The 13,043-nt window shown below is 42.6% G+C and overlaps 1 protein-coding gene across 1 annotated transcript in view; it reads right to left on the bottom strand.

Moving 5' to 3' along the window:
* Positions 1-13,043, bottom strand: part of mgat4b (alpha-1,3-mannosyl-glycoprotein 4-beta-N-acetylglucosaminyltransferase B) — a 301,140-nt gene that overhangs the window by 120,353 nt on the left and 167,744 nt on the right. Inside the window, exon 5 of the mRNA XM_067995968.1 lies at positions 3,519-3,565. Within this exon, the coding sequence (XP_067852069.1) occupies positions 3,519-3,565 (47 nt within the window). The remainder of the gene's footprint in view (positions 1-3,518; positions 3,566-13,043) is intronic.

Here is a 13,043-nt window from a genome sequence, read left to right as displayed (position 1 = left end):
CCACACTTCTACCACCCTTTGTGTGAAGAAGGGTTTCCTAACTTCTCTCCAGAATGGTCTGGCTCTGATTTTAAGGATATGTCCCCGTGTCCAAGACTCCCCTACCAGTGGAAAAAGTTTCTCTCCATTCACTGTATCAATTCCTTTCAAAATCCAAAAACCTCATTCAAATCTCCCCTTAACCTTCTATATTCCAGGGAATACAAGCCTAGTTTATGTAATCTCTCTTCATAATTTAACCTTTGGAGCCCTGATAACGTTATGGTGAATCTGCACTGCACTCCCTCCAAGGCCAATATATCCTTTCTAAGGCATGGTGTCCAGAACTGTACACAGTACTCCAGATGTGGTCTAACCAGGGCTTTGTATAGCTGTAGCAAAACTTCCTCCCTTTTATATTCTAGTCCTCCAGTTATAAAGGCTAACATTCCATTAGTCTTTTTGATTATTTTTTGTATCTGACTACATTTTAGTGACCTGTGTACATGGGGCCCCTAAATCTCTTAGGACCTCCACTGTTCCGAGCTTTTCACTATTTAAAAAATCCTTGGATCGATCCTTTTTTGGTCCAAAATGGATGACCTTGCACTTACCTGTGTTAAAATCCATCTGCCACGGTTTTGTCCACTCATGTAACATATTAATGTCTCTTTGTAATTTTATGCTCCCGTCTAAACTACCAATCTTGTGTCATCGGTAAACTTCGATATCTGGCTCTCTATTGTGTTATCTAAGTCATTAATAAATGTGGAGAATAGTTGAGGCCCCAACACAGATTCTTGTGGGACACCACTAGTCACTTCCTTCCAATTCGAGTACATACTGATTATCCCTACTCTCTGTCTTCTACCGCCTAACAAATCTCCTAACTAGGTCAATAATTTGCCTTCAATTCCATGTGCTTTAATTTTAGTTAGCAGTCTCTTGTGTGGAACCTTATCGAATGCCTTCTGGAAATCCATATAAATTACATCCATGGACATTCCCCTGTTACCTTAGTTACTTCCTCAAAAAATTCAATTAGGTTTGTTAGACATGACCTACCCTTTACAAATCCATGTTTGCTCTCTCCAATTAGCTCAAATTTCTCCATGTGCTCAGTCACCCTGTCCTTAATTACAGATTCCAATAACTCACCCACAACAGATGTTAGACTAACAGGTCTGGTTTCTCTCTCTCACCTTTCTTAAATAATGGAGTAAAATTTTGGAAATTTTCCAATCTAAAAAGGGACAATTCCTGAATCGAGAGAGCTTTGGAAGATTATGGCTAAAACATCTGCAATTTCCTCACCTACTGCCTTTAAAACCCTGGGGTGGAAACCATCAGGTCCTGGGGATTGGTCAGTTTTTAGTGCCATTATTTTTTCTAATACTGTTTTCTTGCGTTTGTTAACTTTAGTGAGTTCTAGTCCTTGTTTCGTTATTAGTTTCCCTGGAATGTCAGGTATATTGACCTCTTCCTCTACTGTGAAGACTGATACAAAGTAATTATTCAACAAGTCTGCCATTTCCTTATTTTCATTTGCAATATTACCCGCATCTGTTTTTAAAGGGCCCACATTACCCTTTCTCTTCTAATATAATTGTAAAAACTTTTTGTTTTAATTTTGATCTCTCAAGTTTCTTTTTGTATTCCTTTTTGCAGCTCTTACTATCCTTTTTATCTTCCTTTACTGCTCTTTATGTCTCTCCCAGTCCCCTGGATCTACAATATTCTTTGCTCTTTTGTATGCTCTTTCCTTTAGTTCAATGTTACCTCTCACCTCTTTTGTTGACCCTGGCTGTTTTATTTGGTAAGTAGAGCTCTTGCCCCAAAGGGGTATATACTGGTACTGTATTAAGCTAAATTCTTTTTTGAACACCTCCCAATGTTCATTTGTACTTTTACTCGATAACAGTTTTGACCCATTTGCTGTTGTCAGTCTCTGTCTCATCCCATTAAAGTTAGCTGTACCAAAATCTAGACATGAGACTAGAGGTGTCAATGCTTATCTGCAATGTCATGAAGATATTTTCATGTGTTTAGTACATGGTTTCCCCAGAACCTATCAAGTTAAAAAAAAGAACTTGCATTAATATAACGCCTTTCACGACCTCAGGACATCCTGAAGTGCTTTACAGCCATTTAAGTACTTTTGAAATGTAGTCACTGTTGTAAGGTAGGATACGTGGCAGCCAATTTGCGCACAGCAAGATCCCACACACAGCAATGAGATAAAATGTCCAGAAAATCTGTTTTAGTGATGTTGGTTGAGGGATAAATATTGGCCAGGACACCGGGGAGAACTCCCCTACTCTCCTTTGAATAGAGCTGTGGGATCTCTTGCGTCCACCTGAGAGCGCAGATGGGGCCTCATCCTATCCGACATTGCAGCACTCCCTCAGTATTGCACTGCGAGTGTCAGCCTGGATTATGTGCTTCTCTGGAGGGGGACTTGAACCCACAACCTTCTGACTCAGAGGCGAGAGTGCTACCCACTGAGCCACAGGTTACGCCTCATAGGTTAGGTTATGCTCCTCTAGCAATATAGAGGATGTAGAATAAAGAATATTCACTTGTTCGTTGACCAGCATGAAAATATAAATTAAAATAAAACCAAAATGTTACTTTAGCTCAAAAATTGTTAGCAGATGAATCTGTTGTGGAATTCCACAATATGTGGGTGTACAATGAAGTCAAAGAAATCCCAACATCCGAGGTTTCCCACAGACTAAATCTGACTCGGGTTCCACAATCTGTTAATGCCACATGAAACCAAATGAGCAATTTTTCATCTGCTGCATTCAAAACCACAACTTTGATTAGTTTTCAAAATTTGTTGACAAATTTCCCCTTCTTGATAACCAACCAGTGAGTAAACCACCTTCTGGGATCTTATGGTATAATTGAAGGAATGGGTAACGCCATACGACAGGAAATGCCTACCAAGCCCATCTGTTCTCTGTAGATCAGTCCCACTTCTCACCACATCCCACAGTCCATTCCCTCTCTCCCTCCAGAAATACATTTAGTAGGTGCTGAACCGTTAACGCTGCCTAACTGAATGGCCTTCATTAAAGCACCAAATCTAATTGGTAGCGAATCTCGTGTCAATGGGATCAATGCCAAACTTCAGAGCATTGGAAGTGAAATTGGTCTCGAGCCCCGATTTTCTTTTCCACCGGTCAATCGACAACAGGCTGCCGATTCGCTAGTGTCCATTTTCCCCTAGCGACCGAGCCCAATTTCACCCCTCCATTGTTTCCATTCATTCTCTAGTCTGCAGGCTGCAAATTCTGATCCACAAATGCAAATATTAATTATTTAATCACTTTTTGGAGGCATGGAAAACAACGAAAGGATAACAAAACACTTTCATCTCTGTGACTTTTTTCCTCCATCATGAAATATTTAACAACTTGCATTTATACAGCGCCTTCAACATAGTAAAACATTAAGGGTAAGGGACAGTGCATCAGAAAATACCCTCCGCTTCAAAAACATCAACAAAAAGGTAAGAAGTGAAAATTACTTACAAATTTTTGAGATTTTCTGCAACACTATTTACATATGGTAATTCTGTCTGCAAAAGAAAAAATAAGAACAAAGTGAGTGATTGAGCATTCACAGGAGGATGAAGTAGAGCTGCTCAGCATCAGCTCGTTTTAATATCACACAAGGAGGATGCATCACATCAAATGTGCTATTTCCAGTTTGTTTTGATTTAACTGGAGGAAATGTACTCAAGTTTTACTTCCTATGGGGATTTGGAATGCAAGGATCTAAACTCCATTATTCAACCTTAAATTGACGGCTATTTAAATCTATAATAAATCGGTGATGCAGCTGGAATTACACTGGAAATTCGGAAGAATTCAAGGGAACGTGAAACCTCTCGGTCCCAGAAATACTTTGTGTTACTGGTGAAAGTCTAGTCACTTTTTGTTTGGAATACTGTGCAAAGAAGAGATCTTTTCTTTCTACCATATCATTAGGCAATGGCCCCCAGCCATTAAACTGTAAACACTCAGAGGGGACAGACAGCAACGTCCAGGTTCTCAAGCCCATGGGATCCCTCAGCACTTTTTAAAACCTAGTTTGACAGCAAATTGGAGCTGCATTCCATGCAGTGTGAGACCTTCCCCTCCAAGGGGTCATGTACCCTTTCCTCTCCAGAGCCAACTTCCTGACCAACTCCCACGGTCACTTTTGACTATCAACAATAACTTGCATTTATATAGAGTCTTTAATGTAGTGCAACGTCCCAAGGCGTTTCACAAGGTCGATTATCAGATAAAATTTGACACCGAGCCACATAAAGGAGATATTAGGACAGGTGACCAAAAGCTTGGTCAAAGACATAGGTTTTAAAGAGCGTCATAAAAGGACTGAGAGGTAGAGAGGTTTAGTGAGGGAATTCCAGAGCTTAGAGCCTAGGAAACTGAAGGCTCGGCCGCCAATCGTGGAGCGATGGATATTGGGGATGCGCAAGAGGCCAGAATTAGAGGAGCGCAGAGATGTCGGAGGGTCATAGGGCTTGAGGAGGTCTCACAGATAGAGAGGGGCGAGGCCATGGAGGGATGTGAAAACAAGTCAACATTAACAGAAATGCCTGGGCTTTCTGCAACAACTGTTGCCCTGGCAGAAGTGAGGTGGATGGGCACTTCCGTCCAACCTAGAGATGCCTTCTTGACCTCAACTGCATTACCATACGTAAGGTGGGCTCCCCATGCCTCCGCCAGGGAGTCATGCCAAGCAGGTGATGTGCTGAATCATTTTCATTATACTTCAGCATCTTTTTGTCTCTTGGTGGAGCCAGTCCAAGGAGGCGCTTGCACAATCCCCCGCCTTCTGAATTTGGCTCGCAGACCCTCCCTCTGACTACATGGGAATATCGAGGCCTAACTGGCAGCCGCCCGCCCCGCGCGCGCGCCCCCCCCCCCCCCTCCGTTGTCCAGTGTTGCAACAGCACAATTGGTGGGAAACACACCAAAGAAGGGAATGAAAGGAAAGGACTTGTATTTATATACCATTCATGTCCTCAGAACCTCCCAAAGTGCTGCACAGCCAATTAAGTATTTTTGAAGTGTAGTCACTGTTGTCATTATGTAGGCAAACATAGCAGCCCATTTGCACACAGCAAGATTCCACAAACAGTAATGAGATAAATGACTAGTTAATCTGTTATTGATGGTGTTGTTAGAGGGATAGATGTTGGCCAGGGTTTTGGAAGAACTCCTCTGCCCTCCTTCCAATAGTCTGAAACAAGTTATCGGGAGTTCTCAATGTGGAGTCCCTCTTCTTTGACTGATAGTACACTGAAAATGCAAAACTAACGACTTTATACTAGATCCACCATAATAACTGGATTACATGATTTTTAAAAATCTCTCCACGTAACTCCATGGTCCTCATCCCTGGCATCATTCTGGGAAATCTCCTCTGCACCCTCTCCAAGGCCTTGACATCTTCCTAAAGTGTGCTGCCCAGAATTGGAGATAATACTCCAGCTTCTTATTCCAGATTTCAAATAGGAATTTTTCAAAAATGCAAATTGCTTCCATCATAGAAAGTATGAAGATAAAAGTCTCAGAAATGAAAACATCGTAGTAAATCTATTATCCAAAGCATGGCTCGAGGCCAACATTATCTGCACCTCAAACTGTTTTTCCTTTTTTGGTCTTGCAGAAATAATCCACGTGATACTACAACATTTTTTCAAAGGCCAGTTAGTTGGTTTCCTCTCTGCGTGATTACAGTCTTGCCCCAGTCACACTTCCCAATCATTTCGTTTTCTGGCTTCGATCAATTATTTTCTGATGATTTTTCCCTTCAGTTTAGAACACACTCCTTGGAACGTTTTGCTCTGTTAAAGGCACTGAATAAATACAAGTAGTTGTTGTTGTTGTAAAAACCCAATTGGTTCACTCCTGTTCCTACCCAGTCTGGCCCTATTCATCACTCTAGTCCACATTAGAGTTGGCTTGCTGGGCCACTTCAGAGGCCATTAAGAGTCACTCAGTTGTACAAACTGAAGGGGACCCACCATCATCACCTTCGCAGGGCAACCAGGAATGGGCAATAAATGCCGTCCTTGCCAGCGATGCCCACATCCCCGAGAACAAAAACAAACACACAGAAACCTAATTTGGACATCGTACTATCGATAGCCTGGAACTAATGCTCATTACAGAAAAGCAGAGGAGGAAAAGTAAATGAGACACGCAGGCCTACACTTTCTGATCGGCATTATTTTAAACACAAACCGTAACCCATTTAAAATAAAATTAACATTAAAATAAGCACAGATTGGAAAATGTGTGTGCTACTTTGATTTGTACGTCAGTGTGAATTCTGGGAAACCAGTGCACAGGCTTTGCGAACCTCTTTGCAAAAGCAGGCTGGAGAGGGACATGGAGCTTGAAAATCACTAATCTGCAAAAATATTCTCATCTACATTCAAATCACCGCAGCTTCGTTAATACTGGAAGCATAAAACTCCTTTTAAGAGAGTTCCTCTACAGATTTACAGTTGGCTGACTCAGCGGCTCACCACTGAGTTGCTACTCAGCGTTGGCAATTAGCTTCCTGCGATGACAAAGCCAAGAATGCAGAATTTCCTGTGGCCCATTAATTTGTTTGTACAAACAAACCTTGATGAATCACTGACTACTTTAAAAACATTTTTTTTTGCTCGACTGCTTCTCAAATCATCCTTTTCATTTAAGTAGAACACACCGAGATGAAATTATAAATCGTTTGACTTTGGGGTCTGGGAAGCACTGATCGTCAGAAAGTGAAACATCCCCATTATCGCAGGTAGAGTGACTTCAAAAGTGATCGGGGGAAAAAAAAAACATTTAAAATAATCGTGAAGCGGCTACTCCTGCACCATATCCACCATTTCACCCACTCAGATCGCAGAATCCACTGGGAATTATTATGCAGCACAACCTGCTGCTGAATATAATTGTACAAAGCTGTGGTTAGACCCCATCTGGAGATACTGTTTTCAGTTCTGGGCACCACACCTCAGGAAGGATATATCGGCCTTGGAGGGGGTGCAGCGCAGATTCACCAGAATGATACCGGGGCTAAAAGGGTTAAATTACAAGGACAGGTTGCACAGACTGGGTTTGTATTACCTTGATTTTAGAAGATTAAGGGCTGATCTAATTGAGGTGTTTTAAGATAATTAAAGGAGTTGATAGGAAATAGTTTCTCTCCATCAACCCTATGTTGGGGGCATACCCTTAAAATTAGAGCTAGGCCATTCAGGAAGCACTTCTTCACCCAAAGGGGAGTGGAAATCTGTTACGTTCACCCCCAAAAAGCTGTTGAGGCTAGGGGTCAATTGAAAAGTTCAAAACTGAAATTGACAGATTTTGTTGGGTAAGGGTATTAAGGCTTACGGAACCAAGGCGGGTAGATGGAGGCAAGATAAAGATCAGGCATAATCTAATTGAATGGCGGAACAGGATCGAGGGGCTGAATGGCCTGCTCCTGTTCCTATAATCTGCCCATTTAGTGCTGTGGAGTGGGTTTGGTGACAATGGATAATCATGAATCCTATCCAAGTACTGTTAATGCGAAGCCAGTCTGACTACAGCCCTCTCAGACCTCGGAGGACTGGACTGCAGAGGCAAAAAGTGCCCTCACCTGCCCAGATAGCAGACGTGATGCACATGGCTGCACCCAAAGGCCGGAGACACTCCAGAAAACTGCTCTCAAAAGGAGGTCATGGTTCCTCGATCTTCATTTTACTGGGTTGTCTCCAAAGACACTTAGCATCAGAGGCAATGCCGTAAAGAAAATTAGACCCACAAAAATGGATGCTATGTACTACTACTAGTGATCAGCCACTTCACCAATGCAAGCATGGTGGTGTGTATTGTGACATTTCCAGCCTTGTCTGTCTTGCGCATAGTACCATGCAGTGTGGAAATCTAAGTTGAGCTTTTATAAGTCCTGCATGACAGCGTGGGTCCAATTGGTTCTTGTTTGGCCTTGAGGTCTACACCAATCTGGAGGGAGTCTCGATTGGGAATGTCTGCAGGGCCAATGTGCTAACTCACCACAAAACAGTTTCACTGACATGGTGTAGTGTGGGCCACAGGTTTGTGTGGAATCACTGTGCTAACCTTTTATAACCCTAGGGTCAAACCAGTTAGGAGTGAAATCAGGAAGCACTTTTTCACCCAAAGGATGGTGGAAATCTGGATCTCTCTCTCTGAAGGCTGTGGATCAATTGAAATTTTTAAGACTGAGATCAATAGATTTTTGTTAGATAAGGGTATCAGGGGATTGGTACAGATCAGCCACAAATCCCTTTATCATTTTAAATATCTTGGTCAGGTCAGCCCTCAACCTTCTAAACTTGAGAATTAAACCAAGATCCCCAAGGATTAATGGTGCCAATGGAACCATACCCCAGTATTAGTTAGCACCTTCAGCAGAGGAGTGGAAAAAAAGATGAGAAACGAGCAAAAAAAAACACACAGCTCTTCACGGAGCAGTTAAGTCTATTTCGCTACTTAATATAGTACATGGTCACCGAGAAACTAAGCAGAAAAGCACACAGCCATAAAAGAATCGCACAAAGGCAGGCAAAGAGCAAGAAACCAAGCAAAAGACAGAGTGCATAGAAACAACAAACAGTTAAAGCACAATCAGGAAAGATTTTTTTTTTTAAAAAGAAGCAGAGAGACACTATTGAAATCTGACGAGTATGGTTTGAAAATATAGGTTGAATTCTCTCCAGAGGTCTAGCGAAGTAGCAATGCATCTCTGGCAAACTGGCAAATTATTTCCTTAGAGGCCCCACCCAATCGCTTAATTATAACTCAGTGAGGAACTACATCAATCCTTGGGGAAAGGTGTACATTAATCCTAATGAACTCTATCCCAGGAGGCTTGCTTTTTTTCCACAGTAATATAAAAGAAAACATATTTTCATGTTTTGTTTAGATCAATTATTTATTAGTGTGGGTTTTTTTGTGCATCATGCACACTTCCTGTGCCAATATTTTGAGTAATTTTTTTTTTTAAAAAAGGTCAACAATTAACATTGAAACTGCCTTTGTGGTCATTTATAGTGGAAATCCAAATGCTTAAATTTACAACCCTCTCTTAACATGCCAGCAGTTTACCCTTCAGATGCTGTGGAACCAAATCACTCAAAATGCTTTTTTAAAAAAAATAATTGGCTGCCATTTTTCCCTCTCAGTAATTGAACTATTTAATGTCAGAAATATGATTTTAATCAACTTTTTAAAAACACATTTATATATTTCACAATAACTTGATTACATTTACCCACTTAAATGTCTTCTGATACCTTCATTACTTCAAGGCTTCAGCCTGTCTCAAAAGCCTGGGATTTGAATGAATATTTTACCTCAACAGTTGGATAAGTTTTTTTAAACCAAATCTGTACATTCTGAGCATGTGCAGTTTGCAGAATGTCCTAGCTTGTGATCTGTGCACCAGTGCGAGTTGATATCCGTATCCTGTGAGGATTCTGAGAATTTCTTTGCTTTTTCCAAAAAACTTTCAAACACAAGACTGAATCCCCAAATTTTGGCATCTAAAATATCTTCACAATTTCTGTTGCAGATGCCTCACAGACAAACAGACACCATGATCGGCAGCACCTGTGATCCTGCTTTCTTTGTTGATCGTTTAGAAAAGAAAACAAAAGTTTGTTTAATGGAGAACGGATTTCTTTTTAGCCACTTTCCTACATACTTCTTAGAAAATACAGTCAAGGCTTAAGGGATTTATTTTATATTTTAAAAATCTTGGAAACTATGTAAGCAAATGAACTTTCAGCATCTTGAAATAACTCTTTGTTTATAAAAATTTATGTTGATTAAACACAGAGGTCAGCAAACAAGCTAATGGTTCACTGAACAGTACGTTTCCCACTCTTATTCTGCTGGCCCATGTCCGGGGGTGTATGTCGGGAAATGACATCCCCAGTTTGCCTTTTCTAAATAAACCAATAAGGAGACACTGGGTTGCCACAGTGTCAGCAAACAAAAACGCCCCCCTTTTAGAGGGCCACAACTAAAAGAAACAAACCATAAAAAACAAAAGGAAACTTATAAACTTAACTAATAATGTTATTGCTAGTGTTGGGTGCACACTCCACAGTCCCTGCGGTGCCCACTGGTCGCGGAAGGCCTCGAGCGTACTGGCAGACACCGTGTGCTCCTTCTCCAGGGACATCTGGGCACGGACAAGACCGTGGAAGAGAGGCGGGCAGCCAGAGCGACCCCCTGCAGGCCACGCCAAACCTAGCACCTGTGGTTGGCCACTTTGGACCCATGACTAGGTCCTCCGACTTGCCCGCTCCCCTCCACACCAGGTGGCCAAAGTGCAGCAGCCACACCCCCAGTATGTGATTTATATGGACGGAGAATCAGAGGCTTTGTGTGTGCCAGGAATGCAGACGCACAAACTTCAAATTTAAATGCTTTAAAGCAGGAATTCAAAACCAAGAGCTGATGATAAGGAAAGTGGTGGTGGAAAGGGAGGGGAAATCAAGGGCACAAAGAGCTGCGGGCTGGTCGGGAGAGATGGCAGTTGATGGCCTGAAAAGGGCCAAGGTCCCATTTTTCCTGTGCCCCTTCCCCGCTGGGCTGCAAGACCCCTGCTCATCTCCAAAACCTCCTTCCCCGTCCTGCTCTGTCCAAGGGCCTCCCTCCTCAGACCCTTCCCCACTTCCAGCATTTCTTCTTAATGCTCACAAACCCTAAGACTGCATTCCCGCTGCTCCCTGATCCTCGGGCGCCAAAACCTCCCACCCGAATTCTCCAGGAGCCTGACACCCAGTGTCCTGTCACATGCACTGCCAAACCCTTGGCCCCTTTCCCAATGCTCCCAAATCCCAGGATTACTCCTTGGTAATATTACCTGGATACAAGATATTCAGGAGAGACGCGGAAGGAAAGATTGGGGGGGGGGGCAGTATTGATTAAAGAGAATATTGCAGTGCTGGAGAGAGACGATGTCCTGGAGGGGCCAAGGACAGAATCTATTTGGTTAGAGTTAAGAAACAATAGAGGTGCCATTACACTACTGGGTGTATTCTATAGGCCACCAAATAATGGGAAGGTTATAGAGGAACCATATTTGTAGGGAAATTACAGAGAGGTGCAAAAGCTATAAAGTATGATAAAGGAGGACTTCAACTATCCTAATATAGACTGGGTTAACAATAATAATAAGGGGCAAAGAGGGGGAGGAATTTTTGAAATGTGCTCAGGATAACTTTCTTGACCAGTACATTTCCAGCCAAATGAGGAAGGAGGCATTGCTGGACTTCATTTTATGGAATGAGGTGGGCCAAGAGGAGCAAGTGTCAGTGGGGGAGCATTTAGGGAGCAGCAACCACAGTATCATAAGGTTCAGAATAGCTATGGAAAAGGACACAGACCATTCTAAAGTAAAAATACCCAATTGGAGGAGGGCAAATTTCAGTGGGATGAGAACAGATCTGGCTCGGGTGAATTTGAATCAAAGATTGGCAGGCAAAACTGAAATTAAACAGTGGGCAGCCTTTAAAGAGGAGATGGCTCGGGTACAGTCTAGGCACATTCCCACGAGGAAGAAAGGTAGGGCAACTGAAGCCAGACCTCCCTGGATGACAAAAGAGATAGAGAGGAAGACAAAGAAGAAAAGAGGCTTATGACAGATGTCAGGTTGATAACACAAGTGAGAACCAGGCGGAATATAGAAAGTTCAGAGGGGAAGTGAAAAAGGAAATAAGAGGGGCTAAGAGAGAGTATGAGAATAGAATGGCGGCCAACATAAAAGGGAATCCAAAAGTCTTCTATAGGCATGTAAATAGTAAAAAGGTAGAGAGGAGGGGTGTGGCCGATTAGGGACCATAAAGGAGATCTACTCATGGAGGCAGAGGGGATGGCCGAGGTACTAAATGAGTACTTTACATCTGTCTTTACCAAGGAAGAAGATGCTGCCAGAGTCGCAGTAAAGGAAGATGTAGTTGAGATACTGGATGGGTTAAAAATTGATAAAATGGAGGTACTAGAAAGGCTGGCTGTACTTAAAGTAGATAAGTCACCCGGTCCGGATGGGATGCATCCTAGGTTGCTGAGGGAAGTAAGGGTGGAAATTGCGGGGGTACTGGCCATAATCTTCCAAACATCCTTAGATACGGGGGTGGTGCCAGAGGACTGGAGAATTGCAAATGTTACAACCTTGTTCAAAAAAGGGTGTAAGGATAAACCTGGCAATGACAGGCTAGTCAGTTTAACCTCAGTGGTGGGGAAACTTTTTAGAAACGATAATCTGGGACAGAATTAACAGTCATTTGGTCAAGTGTGGATTGATTAGGGAAAGCCAGCACGGATTTGTTAAAGGTAAATTGTGATTAACTAATTTGATGGAGTTTATTGATAAGGTAACAGAGAGGGTAGACAAGGGCGATGCAGTTGATGTGGTGTATGTTGACTTTCAAAAGACTTTTGATAAAGTGCCGCATAGTAGGCTTGTCATCAAGTTCGCGGCCCATGGAATAAAGGGGGCAGTAGCAACATGGATACAGAGTTGGCTAAGTGACAGGAAACAGACAGTAGTGGTGAACAGTTGTTTTTCGGACTGGAGGGAGGAGTACAGTGGTGTTCCCCAGGGGTCGGTGCTGGGACCACTGCTTTTCTTGATTTATATTAATGACTTGGACTTGGGTGTACAGGGCACAATTTCAGAATTTGCAGATGACACAAAACTTGGAAGTGTAGTGAATTTTTTTTTTAAAAATTTGTTCATGGGATGTGGGCATCGCAGGCAAGGCTGGCATTTATTGCCCATCCCTAATTGTCCTCGAGAAGGTGGTGGTGAGCTGCCTTCTTGAACCACTGCAGTCCGTGTGGTGAAGGTTCTCCCACAGTGCTGTTAGGGAGGGAGTTCCAGGATTTTGACCCAGCGATGAAGAAGAAACGATGATATACTTCCAAGTCGGGATGGTGTGTGACTTGGAGGGGAACATGCAGGTGGTGTTGTTCCCATGTGCCTGCTGCCCTCGTCCTTCTAGGTGG

This window comes from Heptranchias perlo, chromosome 14 (genome assembly GCF_035084215.1).
Source record: "Heptranchias perlo isolate sHepPer1 chromosome 14, sHepPer1.hap1, whole genome shotgun sequence".
Lineage (NCBI taxonomy): Eukaryota > Metazoa > Chordata > Chondrichthyes > Hexanchiformes > Hexanchidae > Heptranchias > Heptranchias perlo.
Note: the sequence above shows the minus strand (reverse complement) of the source record. Positions and strands in the feature narration are given on the sequence as shown.